This window comes from Echeneis naucrates, chromosome 15 (genome assembly GCF_900963305.1).
Source record: "Echeneis naucrates chromosome 15, fEcheNa1.1, whole genome shotgun sequence".
In the NCBI taxonomy this organism is placed as follows: Eukaryota; Metazoa; Chordata; class Actinopteri; order Carangiformes; family Echeneidae; genus Echeneis; species Echeneis naucrates.
In genome coordinates, this window is record NC_042525.1 from 19,422,363 (window position 1) to 19,441,444 (window position 19,082).

Here is a 19,082-nt window from a genome sequence, read left to right on the forward strand (position 1 = left end):
GAACTTTGGACTGCAGCCACCACATCTCCTTCTCAGCTCAAAGTCAGACATCCCACTTTTCCAGAAAAGCCATAGTTGATTTCACATTCTCTTGTGAAATGAATACATGGCTATTAAATTGAAAATCAATGATTAGACCGAAAAAAGAATTTAGGACACATAGAATCTGTGCTGTACAATCTGTAGAGCTACAAAGTTGCAACTTTATGATTGAAAAAAGTTGCCATCTGTGCTGTAGCATGTGGGATTAGTTAATTTCTATAAAATTTGTTCAATATCTGCCCCTTTTTCCTTACTTTGCTTTAAAACCAACCAAAATGACCAAATTCAAGATTCAGTGTTCATCTCAAATTGATTCATATACAAGAAGACACCACTGTTTTTTGTGGTCAGTATGCACAGATGGTGACAGTGTGTGTGCAAGTTTTATCCCTTATTGCAATCATAAAAGAAACAAATCAGATGGTGATAATGGGGCAAGGGGACAATTGTTTCTGTAAGTGAAGTCATAAAAGTAAATGTGGCTGGCTCTGACGATGACTCTCTGTTATGACTGGCTGTCAGACTGAATATAATCATGGGCAAATGCATCAGCTCCATACATTGGAGTCCCCGTGTGACTAACAGTTTTCTCTCCCTCCGTCTCTGCAGTGTGCAGCAAGGGTCAGGCAGTGAGCGGTCAGTACAGAATGCTGGCTAAGAATGGAGGCTATATCTGGGTTGAGACCCAGGGAACTGTCATTTACAACAGCCGCAACTCTCAGCCCCAGTGCATCGTGTGCATCAACTATGTCCTCAGGTAAAAACTGCAGTTTATGTGAATTTATTTCACATCAATTTGTCGGAGGATTAGTCGCTGCATGCCTAAGTGCTCAAGATGAGTGTGTTAGCTATTTGAGATCATGGTTGTGAGAATTGTTTTAAAATTACAGTTTGACAAATTTGAAAAAGGTCTACAGAGACTAAAACGTTAGTATGATCAATACATCGATTCAGTACTGTTGAGCAAGATCTCATGGTGGGAAAGGGTTTAAATTTCGTTAAAATTTAGTTTAGTTAAAAAGAACAAACAAACAAAATGACACTTCTAGATATATCTAAGAATATTATGGAAGCAGGAATTATAACCTGATTTTTCTATGTATAGTTCTTATTGGGAATGTTTGAGAGTGTAACCTCTAAGCTAAAAAATTAATTTAGCCTCTTTTATTAATTTATTTTTTCCATTTAAACTTAACACACTCTCCCCTTGTCCAATGATGCAGCGACATTGAAGAGAAGTCAATGATCTTCTCCCTGGAGCAGACAGAGTCCCTGTTCAAGCCACACCACATGAGCAGCTTCTTCACTGCCAGAAGCACAGGTGTGACCGGTGAACCAGGAGATGCCCTTTTCACCAAACTCAAGGAGGAGCCAGAGGACTTGGCCCAGCTGGCTCCCACACCTGGAGACACAATTGTTTCCCTCGACTTTGGTTTGTTTTGAATTCTGTAGTTATGGAAAAGTGTCTGCTGGTGGTAGTTATATTAAAGTTCTCATTCATGCCGTCTTTGATCATAAATCAGGTCTGGGTTCTATATTAATATTGTGAAAGGACAAAAGCTCACAGTCTGTATTCAGATATCAGACATCAGACATCTCAGAGAGGAGATGTAAAACTACGCTGAGATGGTATAAAATACAAAAATATGTTAAACACTGGACCTTAATGCAGTAAGTGATAAGAGAGCCTTCATGGACAAAGGTAGCATGACATTTGCCTTTAAACTAAGCCATTGATTCACAGGGCAGGCAACTGGTAGCATACATAAAGCATACATAAACCTGTTAACTCTTTCTGTATTGATAAGTATTGATTTATTTTGATTTTAACTGACAGTTTAACCTTTGTTTGGTGATAGAAAAGGTAGTTAGGTCATGTAAAGGCAAACATTAACTTTGAGTGGTGATTGAAGATGCCCTCTCAGTGTTTTTACCCTTTACCCCATCTTGTTTTCGCTGACTCAGTGGATTTACATTCCTCTCTTTACAGGTCGCCCTCAGTTTGAGGTGTCTGCCACAGCCATGCTCCCTCCAGGAACTCCGTCTTGGGCCAGCGAGAGTCACAAGCCTGCCCCTCCGGCATCAGGCCAAACCCCGGCTCAGGTACCAGGGGACATGGCTAACATGGCCAGTACATTCACAGTGCAGCAGAAGCCCCCACCAGGCAGCACCACCCCCAGCCTCAGTAGCTGCTCCACGGTGAGGATTAGGAGGGAGAAACTGAGTTTTCAAATGAACGGAGTAATTAGTTTGTGAGCAAGCAACTGGTTGTGTGTCAGAGTTTATTCATTCTCATTCAGTGAGGCCTGCAGGGGTTGTGGGGGGGTTAAGGGACACCAACAGTGGGCAGTGTGTGTGAGAATAACGGGGGTGGATATTTGGAAGGAACAGGCTTTTAGCAGTGAATAGTGCCTTTGTCAAAACTCACTTCTCCCTCCTTGTTTCTGTATTTCTTTCTTTTTCCACTCTATTCTCTTTGATTACTTCTGTGGCTGTCATGTTGTTCCTTTCTGCTTCCCCCCAACCTTGTCCATCACACCCCCCCTCCCTTGCTGCAGCCCAGCAGCCCAGGTGACTACTACAGCTCTGTGGAGAGTGACCTGAAAGTGGAGCTGACTGAGAAGCTGTTTGCTCTGGACACAGAGAGCAACAGTCCTGGAAATACTGAGGTGTGTGTCCTGTATTTTTATCAGTCCATTTACATTAGCTATGAAGCCTTGATTTAAAACTCTCCTTTTTTTGGGTAAGTCTTATTATCATGGGCAAGATTTAGGCATTTCTAACCTCACAAGCAGTATATGATATAGATATATTATTCTTTTAAAAGACATTTTCATCTTTTAAAGTCTACACTTGCAATGTTTTAAAAAGACTGTCAAAATAATGAAATGACCAAAAAAATTATCCACATTAATGAAACACAATTCCCAGAGTTGGTCAAGGGCAATCAGTCCTATGCTATTTATGTTTCTGGATTTGTACTCTGGTCCCGTAAAATTACTTTTTGTTTCATTATGAACAAATCATGTTAACTTTCACTTCCTCAGACCAACTTTAGTGACTTGGACCTGGAAACTTTGGCTCCTTATATCCCCATGGATGGAGAGGACTTCCAGCTGAATCCCATCATACCAGAGTCGGAACCAATGGAGGGGGGTCCAGCAGGATCCATGGGGAGCAATAGCAGCCTGTCTCAAACATGCCAGGCATCCCAGCAGAGCTTCAGCAACATCGCCAGCCTCTTCCAGCCACTGTCCTCCCCTCCACAGCCCCAAGGCCACTACCAGGCCCAGCCAGTTGCATCCTGGTCCACAGGGGAGAAGAGGGGCTCTGGCCAGGCAGCAGTGAATCCCTGCATGGCTTCATACGTGATGGGCCACATGCAGAATCCACCATACAAGACACCAGCAAGTACCCCTCTGTCCTCCATGGGTGGCAGGCAGAATCTGCAGTGGCCACCAGATCCTCTGTTAACCTACCCACAACAATCTCAAGCCACCAAGGGCTACCTGACTGAGACATTTTCAGGAGAGATACATCCATCCTGCCAACAGAACATGACACAGCTCATGCAGAAGCAGAGGTGATTCAACAGTAAACAAAGTCCTCACATTCCCATCTTCAAATATGCCCAATTGTAATTTATTGACATTTTTAATCAGATGTTTGTACACCAATGACAAAATCAAACAAAGATTCAAATAATCAGTTAATAAAAAATAAGAAGTGTGCATTGACGGACATGTTGTGCTCATCTATCTATGCAGGTCTGTTGACAATTTTGTGCAAACCTACAAAGACATGAGTCTAGCCCGAGTGGCCATGACCAACAGCTTCAAGCGCTCCTTCACCGATATTGCTGTGGTGAGTCTCTGTTATGAAAACTGTTCTTCAAGTTGCATTTAAAAATAATCAGGATGAAGATGAGGACGAAGAGAGAATAGATTAGTGACAGGTTGAAGACGATACTGTTGTGATAACTTCACAAGATAAGTAATGTGTACATGAAAGGTTGCAATGGCTTTGTACATTGTTGCTACAGTAACAAGATCAAAATTTAGGTTTTATCTGCAGTTTCTCCCTGTTAAGTCAAATTGGTACCATGGAGAGAAAAATTATGTTTACTGATGGAGCTCAATGCAAGACTCGGTTCGGGGCCGGTCTGTTTTGGTTTGACAACACAAAGTCCTGACAGGTAGTTTTAAGGATCAGATTCTTTCAGTTTCCTTTGACACTTTAACAAGATTAATATAGAATCTAGACCTGATCTACAGTTCAAAAAAGTAATGTATGTCTACCTGTGAGACCTTTGATCCACACATTTTTTTAGATTATCTGAAATTTGGTGTATTATCATGACTTTTTAACAAGAAGATGAAGAAGTGAATGCTTTCAGTGCAGGTCCTCTTGGGTTTCTCTTTTTGGTGGATAAGCAGCTGATCAAGAAACCATCTGCTTGTTTTAGGGTGAAAGTAAGACATCAGAAATCACATGGAAGAGGATGAGGGGCGACAGCTTTGTTGCCATGGATCGCTCCCTCAGTGCAGGATCATTGACAGGTACATGTGAGTCTGTGCTTTTGTTTGGGAAAAGCACCATGATATGATCGCCCAGTCCCCAACCCCCCTTCCCACCACAACTGTAGCTCTTTCTTTCTTCTGTCAGAGTCAGGGATGCGCGGGGTGATGACAGGCAGCTTATCTTCATGTCTTAGCTCCTCGCAACAGCACAGGAAGTCACAGTATCCAGGAAACGGGATAGGTGCAGCCAACGAGAAAGCTTTTCTCCAAAAGAGCTGTAACTACACCAATTATAACATGCTGCCTTCTAACAAGACTGAGGGTGAGCTGAACTGACTCCAATCTTCACAAAAGATACTGAAATACCTGGCATCAACAAGTAAACACCTGTTGCAATGACACTATGCAGTTTTTTTTTCATTCATGAAAAAAAATCTCATTATTAACATTTGAAACTATATTTTGGTCATAAGTTACATAAAAATCTTCCAGTTTCCATGTAAATCTGCCTGCTTAAATGAAATTCTTACATCAAGTTCAATTCTGTTTTTCATCTTCGTACTTTTGACTCACTGACATGGATCTTCTGTCATTTTCCAGGAATTGCAAGTCGTTTGCTGGGCCCTTCATTTGAGCCCTCCTGCCTGCCAGAGTTGACCCGTTATGACTGTGAGGTCAATGTCCCGCTGCAGGGCAACCTGCACCTTCTCCAGGGCTGTGACCTGCTGAGAGCCCTGGATCAGGCCACTTAGAGCCCCAGATTCAAACCCCATTACTGAACCTGGACTTTATCCTCAAGTTGAACCTCAACCTGCAGCCCAAGACTTAAAGTCTAAATCTTTCCCTTCATGCCTCTGGGTTTCCCGAAAGCCCTTAGGCTAAGCTACAAATGGGGAATGGTATGGGTCATAACCAATTCCTGCCTTATTTAGCTGATTAGACTTGCTCTTTTTGTACCTCTGTACCTTGACCATCTAAACAAGCTGAGACATCAGGGTCTTACCCCCCCCCACCCCCACCCCCCCGCCAAAAAAAAAAAGACTCAAATTACACGCAGGTTGACCAACATTGTGCTAAAGTGCCCGTGCATTGAGCCAAATTCAAACAGGACTCACACATGTAAGATAATGTGGGTTACTCGGTGAAAAAGAGAAAAGACTAATGTGAGGACAGTTAAAACATGCTTGACCTGCGTCGTGTCTTAAAAGTCTCGACGCTATGATGTCTCTGGTCGCTGCTGGGTCTTTGATATAAACAGGGTATTAGACACACAATCTGCCTTAAAGGCCAGCTCTGGCCAAACATCGACAGCCATATGCTGTGATGTACCAGCTACTTCCTGCTGTGACTTCAGTGGGAATCCGTTAGCATTCTACATGTAGACATGGGATGGGGGGAGGGGCATTCAAACCTAGGACCAGAATCCTTTGTAAAATTGATCCCTGATATGAACTCTATGCAGCTTGGTTTCCAGCCTTACCTTGTCTCTTGCAGCTAACTTGTTTAGCTCAGAGATGATACTAGACTACCTACAGATGAACAGACACACTGTGTTCTTTCACTTAGTGCATTTTACCAGCAGTTTGACTCAGACCACTTCTCTGGATCCAGTCTTGAGAAAGAGATTGGTATTTTAAGTTGGTTCTGAATCAGAGCCATTTTAAAATCAGTAACAGCCAAAATATTGTCTGTGATTCTGCTCACTGATTCCCAAATGCAACTGATAAATTATAAACATGGCAGTAGCAATGGTTCCCAACTGCAGTATTTTCTTATTTTGCAGCTGTTATTAATTGTAGACAAGCCAGACGGGATGAAATGATTAGCTTGGCATAACTTTCAGTCATGTTGTTGACTGCCGACTTAAATTATGTCTATTACAAAAAAAAAAAAAAAAAAATCCTGGATCAGTGGGCAAAATCAGAGCCTCTTTCGCATCAGCCTATAAATAGTCTTCATCATATACTGAAGTTCTTTTTTCTTTTCTTTTTCAAAACAACCAGAACCTGGATCAGTGAGCAAAATCAGAGCCTTTTTCGCTAACAGACAGACTCTGTTCTTATCCCAGTTCAGTAACTGTAGCATCACCAGCCCTGATCCTCTCAACATGAACTGGCTCACATGTGTAATACGTCTGTTTGGGTCAACTTTAACAACTTATTTTGTTTTGTTTGTTCTTATAATTACTTCATACTTCTGTTATTGAATTGAGACACTTTTATCTCCACGTTATTTAATCCAAATCGACAGGAGACTTTACCATATCAGTTCTGCTTTAGTTTTTTCTTACTTTTTGTTCTTACTCTACCCACAAGATTCTTTTATTGTTTTTGTGTCTATCTCCCAGACACACTAATAAACATATATTGCAATACACGTACTCTACTGTAAGTTGAATATTATCACGTTTTATTTTTTTCCTCTTAACACCGTCTTTGATTTATCTTAACTTTTTTTCTCAAACCTCCCTTTCGTGTAAGTAGCTTGTGTGACTACAGCATTTGTTCTTAGTGTGCAATTGTTTCATTTACTTTAACTAAAAGCTGATATAGTCAGTAACAAGGCTAGGCAGTTCAAGGCAATCTGGCTTGCGCAATTAACACTGTAAAAGGTCGCATGGTTGTATGTCACAAGCTAACAGACACACTTTACACAATACAAAGCAGGTGTTGGGGGAATGGATAAGGATGAGGAAGAGTGACCTCTCCTGCAAGCACATTTAATTTTTATATTTAATGTTGGCCCTGATATTAAATAAATGGTTTCGGCCCAGTAGCTCAAGTATAGTTAAGTACAGTTTTAGTGAATTTTGAAACATGGTCGTGTAAAACATCATGAGGCTACAATTAGTTTTTTCTTTGTTGTTGTTTTGTTTGTTTGTTTAGTTTTTGGGTTTTTTTTTGTCAATATTAATATTATATGGGTTTATTGCAATTTAATTTGGAAAATGTGCACTTCATTATCTGATTAAATAAAAATTTTAAAATTTTGTACACAAAATGGTATCTCAGACTTCCAGAATCTGAGGTGATGTAAATCCAAAGATATACAACTATCCATGTGCCATGAACTGTCGTATGACACATGGGGAAAAAAAATAAGACCAGGAGATACGTATAAAGACGAAGCAGCAAAACAAGCCCTTCTTATCTTCCAAGTGCTACATTTCAAGGTATGTTGAGTTGGTATTTATCTTCATCAGAACCAAAAACAGGCAACTTAAGTTGCCTCTTTGGCTTCATATTAGGGTCATTTTGTCTTTTAACTTTGCAAATTCCCATCTGTGGCACAAATTTTAGCTCAAGAGAAACAAGTGACACACCCCCCTTCCCCCTTCTTCCCATTTGTACACTATTGACAGCGATAGGTCAACCACATAATCACCCGTTCATTTAGATACATATACCATATGTATATAGAAGAAGCAGTAGACTGTGACGTGACTTGAAGGTGGAGTTTATGTATTTTACTTCATGTTTTGGACAGGACCAGCTTTATTTGCCAATACTAGAAAGCCTTGATCCAGGATTATTAACATCGTTGCATTAGAATGATGATGGGCTAAAAGTAGGATCTGTTTTTTGTTTTTTTTTTTTTCCAAAATAAAACATTTTTGTGTAGTGCAATATGGTCAACAGTTTGCTTTCACTGACAAATTCTCACTTGTTATTTCAACACAATTGTTTTTGTGTGGTGACCACTTTTGCGTATGAATTATAGAGCTTTGTACACATATACGTTACGTATTTAAAGAAAAATAAGTCTTGTTGAAGATAGTGTTTTTAGTGTTAATATGTCCTGGTACTTTGTCCCTATCTACTCCATAGATCTCTCACAATGCTATTTCTTCTCGTGCTGTTTTTCTGTGTTGTGGCATTTTTATTTAATTTCTTTTTTTTTTTTTTTTTTATTGTTATTATTTCCTCCAGAGTTTTATTCTAAAATATCTATTGAATCTGTTGGCTGGCCAGTCCTGTTTTTGTTTTGTTTTGCTTTGTTTATTTTATTTTGTTTTTCTTGCTTTGAAAAGATTGAAAAAAAAATACACCAGGAAAAGATCAGAGTTAAAGAAAAATATAACTTTAAATTTTCAGATATGTAGCATTTTGAATATTGTAAAAACGTGAAGTTACCACATAATTAATCATTTAGTTTTCCAGTTGCATATATATACAAGCTTCATTGACCATGTATGACTCATTTTTAAGACTTTAGGATCCACTAACATTGTATTTTTATGTTTTCCAACTTGTTTCATGCTGAAATGTTCTTTAAAGTTCATTTGAATAACATGTGCCTTATCAGGAATCCCTGGTTGACATACCGAGTTCACCCTTCAAGAGCACAGCTTGTTTCCTGCAAACCATAGATGACCATTGGGGCTATTATTGAAAACATACTAGCTTGACATCGCCTCTCATCCTAGTCCTGTATTCCCAAAAAATAGGATATAATGTTCATTTCCAGTTGAATTTTAATGTATCGCCTAATGGTTGCTGCCAATTCAAAGCCAGCCAATTTGAGTATTTACATTAATGTGGAAACTTTAGCAGGTTCTTTATTTGATGACTTTGTCGTCACTGTCACAGTTGGAATGTTTTTCATAATAAACCTTCAGGTTTTATATAGTCCCCTCCTACTGATGGGACATACAGTAGACACCTCATAAAGTCCGGTGGAACCCCCCATAGATCCCCTGGTGATGACAAGTCAAAGTGTTAAGGAAAATGGATTCCCCAGCTCATCAACAAGGCCTAACAGTCTGTCTGTTGATGAAGCTACTTGTGGGATTTTAGATTTTGTTGAGTAAGACTTGACTGTACAGTAAAGATCGCCTGGGGCATCTTATAGCAGAGCGCTTTGTCGTGTTCAACAAAGTTAGTAAATTGGCTGACACACATTTTAAAGGTCCAATATTGTAAATCTGCAAACTAAATGGCCTGGAAACCATGACTCGATCTGGTTGAGGCTCGATATTTAAATCCGAAGATATGCAGATTAAATCCAGGTTAAGATAACAGAAGAATTGGTGATGAATAATATCCAGAGAGCAGAGCGGTGGTTTGAGGACTCATGAAGGAGACATGAAGAGAAGTGATGTGTAGTAGAGTGATATCTGAAGAGAGATACATCCTGCTCAGTCTGCCCACAGATGCATATCTTTTGACACAACACTACCATTCATCTGCTTCTCTTCTCATGTTTCTTTCCTTTAACGTCAAATCATTTGTCATCTCTCCTGATATGTCAGCCGTTACTTTTGACAATTTGTACAAACATTTATATTTAAAGACTTTAAATGTTATATATATATATATATATATATATATATATATATATATATATATATATATTATATCTGAATCTGAAAATGCACATGAAAGAACAGCTCCTCAGATGGGTTTTAGACATGGCAAGATTTGACCTCAACTATGTTAAAGTATGTGGAAAGAGTTGGCAAGATGGAAGTCGATTTTAAAATAAAAAGAATAGAGAGAAGAGGCAGTCCAATTGTAAGCTAGCAACTGCTCTACTGGCTTTGCCTGAACAATTTTCATTCAATTCAATTCATAAAAAAGATATGTATATTATAAGATTCAAAATTTTTTGAACATAAGTAAAGACAAGTATTTTTTTACAATTTAAAGCTACACCTCAATTTGGCCTTAACTCTTCATGTCAGGTTGTCCCATTTTCAAGTGCTAATATAGTTCTACAAAAAATTCTAATTTGAATGTCCTATGTTGGAGTAAATGTTTTTCAGCCTTCAAAAAGACATAATATCTTTACATGAAAATGTATGAGCTAACTAGCTCACACAGCTAATGCTAACGAAACTGAAGTTCGACCAATAATGGGTGTGGCCCTGCTCTCTATTTTTAATTTAGAAGGCTTAACACCAGTCCTCATCGCACTGTGCTGCTTGAAGGGCCTCCTACAGAACAAAAGTGCCAAAAAACATCTGAAGATTTAATTGATTTATTCATTGCACCTCCTCTTTAAAGACAAAATCAGCATCTTATCTTGCCTCGTGTAACAACACCATTATTGTTTTTTTCTATGTGGGATCCGTGTTATGTTTTCGTCAGTGTCAGAGTTATTAGCTGATTCTACGTTTTTTTAATTTTCTGAAAAATCCATATCAATCTCATTATTATCATATATTGCTACCATTGTTATGACTATATGGGGAATTTAGCCCAATAAGAAGTTTGTCTTTCTGCACTGATATCTTATTATTAAAGCATACTGATCTTACTCTCTCTCACTGGCTTCACGTGTGGCTCATTGCGCTTTTTCAAATTTTACATGACGTATGTTCTGAATGAAAGATCATTGCCAGTTGTGAAAAAGTTGTGATGGAAGAAGTTATTTCTAATTAATTTCTTTGTGACTATTAAAACATCTATGAAAATATTTCACTCACAAGCAAACAGACAAAAACAATAAATAAAGTAAAACCTGCTAAACTAATATTTATATTTTTAGATTATTGATAACATCCCAAAAAGATAGTTTGTTAAGTTATTTTAATAGAGCACTATGTAAGCTTCTGGGCATTTTCTGTTGGTTACTTTTGTCTGGCAACTATGAAATTGTTCAAGTGCTAAAAGGTTTTAAAAGGCTGTTGCCTGTTTTAAATTCATATTTCTACTTAGCCTAACAATTTATTTAACAACAATAACAATATATAACAATATATTTATATATATATATATATATATATATATATATATATATATATATAAAATTTTCCTCTGATGAGTAATTCTTTACCTGATGAAGATCAGGTTTTTACATCTAAGTCTGTGAGTGTATTGCATGATATATAATATATATCATACATATAGTAATACACATAGTAATATAATATAATGTGTATAATGTTTGAGTTCCTTATGAGCCAACACAGTGGATGAGACCATTTAGCAGTTTCAAAAATGTTACTTTCTGAGCATGTAGCAGCAGCCTGTTCTGAGGTTTTTGTCCCTCTTACATTTCGTTTGTTTTCTTTGGCTGTGTCTCTGTGTGGATATGTTTGTCTTTATCAGGACCATTTTCAGGTTTTAAGATAAAGAGTGATGGTAGTTTGACAGAAGATGTGCTACACAGGTGCAGATACAGATGTGTGATAATCCCCTGGTGTGAACTCAACCAAACTAATCAGAGATGTGTTCAGGCCGCAAACGTCTAAAGGATTTGTGAAAAGTAATATAACTAAATACATATAGACAGATCATGAGAATCTGCTCTGACTTCAGATACCAGGTGTAAGAACGTGTGAGTCATCTTTTCTGTACAACCCATTGAGGAAACCTTTGGAAATCACAGTCTATTGTCTCTAACAGATCGAAGGCCAGCTACTGATTACAGTGAAGAATTCGTCTGTTGGTGTTTTTTTTTTTATGAGTGATATATGAATTTTGACAGTACTAAAACATACATTAACTTGTACCTGGTCTAGATATTGATTGATTGATCGATTCACTGACACTTGGCCATGGTTCAAGGCAGACTGGCCCTCGTGTTCTAAGCCAGGTTTCAGCATGATGTCAGCAACAAGTCAGCTATGACTGAGTGTTGAAATTGTTTTTCTCCAGCTGCAGTACAACATGCAGAAGCTCTAAACTCCTTGACCTCCAAATGGTTCTACTTGCAAATCTTTGTGACTTTCAGCAACACTGTAGCATTGTTGTGAGCAAAGAAAAAATCATCAGTTTTCCTTCTTGTTGTGACTCTTTGCAACCAGTGCTTCCCCACTGTATGGAAAACATGTTTCAAAGCTTTAACTCCACCTTTGTTATTGTGTTTGATGTTTTTGTTTTTGACGCACATCCTCAGATTGATTCGAGGAAGCATTTTGGCATAAATGGCCGAAACTGGCATAGCATGACAGAAATACACAGTGTCGCCTACCTTGTTCCTCTCAGTCTGGTTCTTGTGAGTCCGAGACTTGCAGAATATGACTTAAATTGAGGATGTCCCACAAATGCAAACATTGCTTCCAGTTCACTCTCTCTTTAACTGGAGGCTTTTATTGCAAACTTTCTTGATTTGCAACAGAAGTTCACGCACCGACTTCTTGCAGATACTACCTTGGAAGTTAATCTAAAATGGCGTCCGAAGAAACACGCACCTGATCATCCCGAGTTCTCAATCTATTAATCAGTTAAAAGCCTCCTTTTTCAGCTATTTCAACAAAAAAGGGCAATTTCAAGTCAATTTCAAGTCAACCTAAACATCAATGTCTCTGGACCTTTGGAGGAAGCTGGAGTGGAGCCACATTGTTTTCCCATATTTGGATGAATTGAAAAGGTAGGATAAGATAAAATAAAAGTAGTGAGATAACATTGAGATGATACGCTAGTAGAACGGGAGACTTCATTGTATCTATACCGGATCCCAAATATGATGGCAAAGGCAATTTTAGGGAATTGCTGGTGGTAGTTCCGAGCAGAGCCTGCCGATCTGTCTGTTGGTCTGCCAAATCCAAAAACACATTCATTTCTTTGGCGGGGGATTCTGTTGTTTTTTCCTTCCTCTGCAGGAGGATGGGAGCCCAAAATTTATGGTCATGCGAAAATATGGACAGGGATGTTCAAATAGAGAAGTAGGTACACACACACACGCACACAGGTCTTGCATCTCTTTGTTCAAGGTGATTCAGAGCCTTATGTTTCCTTCAGGGGGTGAGTCAAATGGGAGGAACTGGTGTCTCATGCCAGGCAACTTCCCCTAATTTCAGGTTTCAAACAGTGGCTGTGCCAGGGGAGCGCTGGGTGATGCTGGAGCTCCCCTTATAATAGCCAATAACCATAGAAATGCCTATATATATATATATATATATATATATATATATATAGTTGCATAATTAAATGCCCCAAAATTCAAAGCACCTGCAACAGGAAATCTCTGGAGCTGCCACCGTTTCCAACAGAAACCTGAATGAAAACTTAATCCCACAGATTTCCAGATTATATGCCAGGTAATACCAATATTTACAGTCAGGTCCATAAATATTTGGACATCAGGTGAACAGCGTAGGAATTACTCTCTTTGAGTGTATTCACATCCGGTGAATGCTGTGGGATATACGACAGATTGAACTGCCTGTCACCTTTTAAGGAACCAACTGCAAATCATTCACAGTTGATGTGAAACATACATACATACATGTCATACATGTCAAACATAGACATCACCAGATGCTTGGCTTCATACCTGGTGATATTCTGCAAGGCCTCTACTGCAGCTGTGTTCAGTCCCCGCTTGTTCTTTTCCCTGAAATTTTGTCTTCAGAAAGTGCTCAGTTGGATTCAGGTCAGGTGATCGATTTGGCCATTGCAGAACATTCCACTTCTCTGCCTTAAAAAACTCTTCGGTTGCTTTCATGGTATGCTTTGGGTCACGGTCCATCTGCACCATGAAGCACCATCCAATGCGCTCTGAAGCATTTTGCTGAATGTGAACAGAGACACTTCAGAAGTCATCTTCCTGCTTTTTTCAGCAGTCACGTTATCAATAAATATAAGGGAACCACTTCCATTGGCAGTCATCCTCGCCCTCAATGTTACACTACCACCACCATGCTACGGTGGTATGCTTTGGATCTTGAGCAGTTCCTTCCCTTCTCCACACTCGTCTCTTCCTATCCTTTTGTTACAAGTTCATCTTTAGGTCATCTGTCTATAGGATGTTGCTCCAGAACTGCACATGCTCCTTTATATGTTTTTTGGCAAACTGTAATTTGCCCTTTCTGTCCACAAGGTGTAAACCATTCACCTTGTGATGAACCCTCTCTGTTCACTCTGGTGAAGTCTTTGTCTTAATTGTTGACATTGATACTGATATGTTGACCTCCTGGAGGGTGTTCTTGATCTGGCCAAATGTTGTGAGAGGTTTTTCTTGACCAGGGAAAGGTTTCTTCTGTCATGCCTACTTTCTGCGGTCTTCTTGGTTTTTCTTGTGATATTGAGCTGACAAGTGAATTTGCTCTTTTGAAGAGTGTACCAAGCAGTTGATTTGCACACACCTAATATTTTTGATATTTCTCTGATGGGTTTAAATAATGAGAAAAAAATACATGCCTGGCTATGGAGCAGCCAATTGTCCAATTACTTTTGGTCCTCTAAAAGGTCAAGGGCACATATAAAATGTGTTGTAATTCCTACATCATTTACCTGATTTGGATGCAAAGACCCTCAAATGCTCAAAAGCTATAAAAATCTCTGCATTTAAAGCACATCTTGATTGTTTCATTTAAAATCCAAGATGTATGATAATGGTGAACAAAGGAGAAATGCTAAGGATTGTGTTATTGTTCAAATATGTATGGACATGACAGTTTGTTCTATTCTAATGGCTAATGCACATAGAGTCTGCAAACATCATGGAATTACATCTGATTCTGTGAGCTCTGAATTTAATTGAAATGTATCATACATGAACCATCTGAACAGTCTGATCAGTTGCGTTAGATGATTAAACATCTTCATCCAAACCTCAGAGTGGTTACATGTATCAAAAGAGACAGTCTCCCCAGGTGATAAGACTAATGGGCTGAGTGAACTGCCTCTGATATTAGTCAAAATAATGAATTATACAATGGTGCCCTCACTGTGAAAAGAAAAATTAAGTTATTCTCACAACTGGTAATCCAAATCAGTAACATTTCAGGGAGGCCCTGCAGCAACACATTTTAACAAAAACAAATTGGGGAAAATCTTTGAAGATGAAAATAGTGTGAATGGCACTAAACTGTAAAACGCCTGCTATTTCCTCCTTTTTAAATAGCTAGCTGAGACAGAATCTAAAAAGACAACCACAATAACAACAACAACAAAAACTGCTGTGGTGTGGCTACTGTACTGTAGCCTGTCCAACTCTCTGCATGTCTCTACATACACAAGTCTGCATGTCCTTTGGGACCTGAGCATGTCTCAGGACAATAGTCCAATAAGATGGTCCAGATTGTTTATGTTCTGGTCCAATCCCAAGACACTGATCCTGAACTCCGGGGACTAAAAAAAAGATCTCTCTGTAAACAAACATCCAGTTTCCCATGTTGGAATCTGACTCTACTCATGTTTGGATTGGAGCATATAAGAGAAATTGAAAGAGATATTTAATCTCAATGAATTGTATACTGTGTTTTTATGTGATGTAAACTAATAATCATCACCCAGTGAAGGAATCCAAATAATAACAATGTCACTAAAAAAACTACATGCAGTCATGGCCAAAAATATTGGCACCCTTATACTTCGGTCATATAGCTAGATAGCTATCCAGTTCAAGGGTGCCAGTCACACTGGAGCTTTGCTCTCTTACAAGCAGAGGCAGCTTTTTCTTTGGTGCATGAAAATTCGATTCTAGTTTGCATCTCTGTGCGGCCAGACCAATGGCATTGTTTTCCGCACTTTTAATCTTAACATGATTGGACAATTCATCCAATCAAATATGTCCATCAGCTGGGATTGGTGCTACAACTGTAGACTGCGGTCAAGGAAAACTCTGTTTCCTTGCACCAAACACTATTTTTTCATTGGTCTGATGTGGACAAGAAAAAGGTGAAGGACTTGGGACCTGACTGTCTGGATTTAAACATCTCGCATCAGACAGCCAATCATGGAAGAATATTAAATTTCTCTCTCAATTCTATTGATAGTTCGACAATATACAATTTCTCTCTGTAATTGCATTGATATAATGATTTAGTTTAACTGGTGTTATGGTGTTAGACATATGGTCTATTTTCAATAAAGGAGCCTACTTTTTGAAACTATTCTGTCCCAAAACTCTTCACTTTAGATCAACAATATCCTAGGTCTCTCTCTAGTTGTACTGATACTAATGTTCTAGTTGAACTAGTTGTGTTCTGATTATGAGGTCCAACAAATTTTATCACCAGCCTCCACTGATCGATAGATAGATAGATACTGGATGGCAATTCCAAACACTTTTGTTTGCATTGAAGTGACACAAAAAATCAGTTAATAAAAGCCAAATGTGGACTGGACAAAATAAGTGGGACACCCAGCTTAATATTTAGTAGTGCATACTTTATAATGGTTAACTGAAATTAATTGCGTTCCTGTGAACCATTAATTAGTTTCTCACACACAATTTCTCGCAGTTTTGGACCACTCTCCTTTTGCAAACTGCTCCAGGTCTTTCAGATTTGAACGTTCACCATGTTTGACTGTAAGAACCACGCTCTTCATTTTGAAGGCCTTATTTTGGTGCTATGATGTGGTTTGTGAAATGGAACGCAATAGTAGCTCACACTGGGTGAGGGCCGGGTCACCCTGGACAGGTGGGGTAGAGGAGCAGTCCATCACAGGGCCAACACACAGAGACAGACAGAGACCAACAACCACTCACATTCACACTCAGACCTACAGACAATTTAGAGTCACCAATTATTCCGACTTGAACCTACGACCTTCTTGCTGAGAGGTAACAGACCTGAGTCCTGTGAAGTGGTCTTAAAACAGCAGTTGGAGGAAGGCACCCTTCAAATCTGAAGGACCTGGATCAGTTTGCAAAAGGAGAGTGGTCCAAAATTGACCTATCCATCACACTTATTTGTTGGTCCAACTTTTTGTCAGGAGGGAACATGAATACAAAACTGGAGCCGAATTGTTGAACTCTGTGTTATTCTTTAGTGCAAAGCAAGAAGGATTCCCCACCTTTCTGCCACTGCCTGTTTTAGCTGATCTCCATTTATGAGAGAAACACCAGAAGTTTATGAACCATGCAACAAAATCTGAAATGTGGTGACACCAGATCCAGGCTGCATTGCCCCAGTACAATAACTGTGTCACAATAGCATAATGGAAATCTTACATCATATTATTATTGACTAACTGATTGTCCCCTGTCTTGTTTTGGGCCTTTGTTTTTCTGTGGGAAATCATTCAGAAATACTGCGTTGGCCACATTGAGCCTTCCTGGCCCAAAATTGTTTTCAGCAATTGTTCTGTATGAAGACAAAGAGCTTATGCAATCATTACTCAGTCATCTTCACTGTTTGACCCCTTCGCAGCTCAGTTTGCCTGATCAGGAAGAGAGCCAAAAATAAGCCCCTTTGAAAGGACAAGGTGGAGAATAGGTCAGTGATTATTCACTATCAATAAACAGAAAAACACTGTATAAATACGGCATGGGACATCCTTCATTGCAAATATACATTTTTTTTTCCAAATAATGAAAGTAATGGTATGAAGACTGAGGCAAAGTATTTATTTTTTCTGTTCCTGTTCCTGTTATGTAAGCGTGGGACAGAAATGTTCTCAAACAAAAAATTATTTGATACATATCACAAAGGAGCATTACACAGAAAATGTGAATTAAAATATCATTTTGCAACTGAACAACTGTTTAGGGTTGTTTTTTTTTTTGTTTTTTTTACTATTAATTTATTCTTTCAATAGCTTAAAATGTTTCAGTTAGCTATTCCTATTCTATACTTAATATATAGCTATATATAGCTATATATAGCTACACTTTTAAAAGTGTTAAATTAACACTTTTAATTTGAAACAATTTAAATAGAGTGAGAAAAAAAATATGAAAAAACAACATCCCCAACATTACAAATGTATTTTAAAGCCAATTGAAATGTATCTTATCAATAGATTTAGAAGTTGTTGGTTTTGTTTTGTTTGTTTGTTTGTTTGTTTGTTTTTAAGTTACAGTTCAATAAAACTATACATTTACTGATATTCTGGCTGATATTCTGGGGCAAACAGGAACATGTGATATAAAGTATTTTTTAATTTTAGGCTTTTAAGACTATTTAAGTTTCACTTTTAGCCCCTGAAAGTTTGGCCTTTTTTGCTGAAAATGTTGGAGCTAATATAAAAACCAATGTGTTGCATACTTTCTTCGATTATATAGGAATTATTTATTGAATTAAATGTCAGAAAGCAGAAAAACTGAAATGTTTTCTCTTGGGTTAAACAATAAATAAATGACTAAATATTAATATGGAGAGCTTTCAGATTTCAGCCTCAAAATACGGAGAAAAAAAATGTTCTGGCACTTACCAGGGGGTGCTGGGGCTAATGCCAGCTCACCCTGGGTATGGGGAGGTGGGATCCTGGAGAGGTTACTAGTCAGTCTATCACCAACATACAGAGACAGACAGAAATGAACAGACACTCACACCTATGGACAATTTAGAGCCACCAGTTAACCTAAACACAATGTCTTTGGACAGTGGGAGGCAACCAGAGTACCTGGAGGAAACCCACACAGCCAAGTGGAGAGCATGCAAACTCCACACAGAAAGGCCCCAGGCCAGGAACCGAACCCACAACCTTCTTATTGTGGGGCAACAGCACTAAACACTCTTCCACTGTGCTGACCCGAAAAGTGAGACGTGATTGAACATGATGACTGTATTATCAGGCTCATTCAATAAAACTAAGCCCTGTCACATTGTCCAGACTACAAACAGCTGTCATTTTGTGATCTGATGGGCCCTTTGACATTGTCTGTGTTTTCTAACTTCTG

The 19,082-nt window shown here is 38.7% G+C and overlaps 1 protein-coding gene across 1 annotated transcript in view; it reads left to right on the plus strand.

Annotated features, from left to right (window-relative positions):
• The window catches only part of epas1b (endothelial PAS domain protein 1b), a 39,329-nt gene extending 34,015 nt beyond the window's left edge, over window positions 1-5,314 (plus strand). Inside the window, exons 8-16 of the mRNA XM_029520689.1 lie at window positions 652-799; window positions 1,266-1,474; window positions 2,033-2,241; window positions 2,601-2,711; window positions 3,090-3,625; window positions 3,810-3,906; window positions 4,508-4,601; window positions 4,708-4,884; window positions 5,163-5,314. Of these exons, the coding sequence (XP_029376549.1) occupies window positions 652-799; window positions 1,266-1,474; window positions 2,033-2,241; window positions 2,601-2,711; window positions 3,090-3,625; window positions 3,810-3,906; window positions 4,508-4,601; window positions 4,708-4,884; window positions 5,163-5,314 (1,733 nt within the window). The remainder of the gene's footprint in view (window positions 1-651; window positions 800-1,265; window positions 1,475-2,032; window positions 2,242-2,600; window positions 2,712-3,089; window positions 3,626-3,809; window positions 3,907-4,507; window positions 4,602-4,707; window positions 4,885-5,162) is intronic.
• The last annotated feature ends 13,768 nt before the right edge of the window (window positions 5,315-19,082 follow it).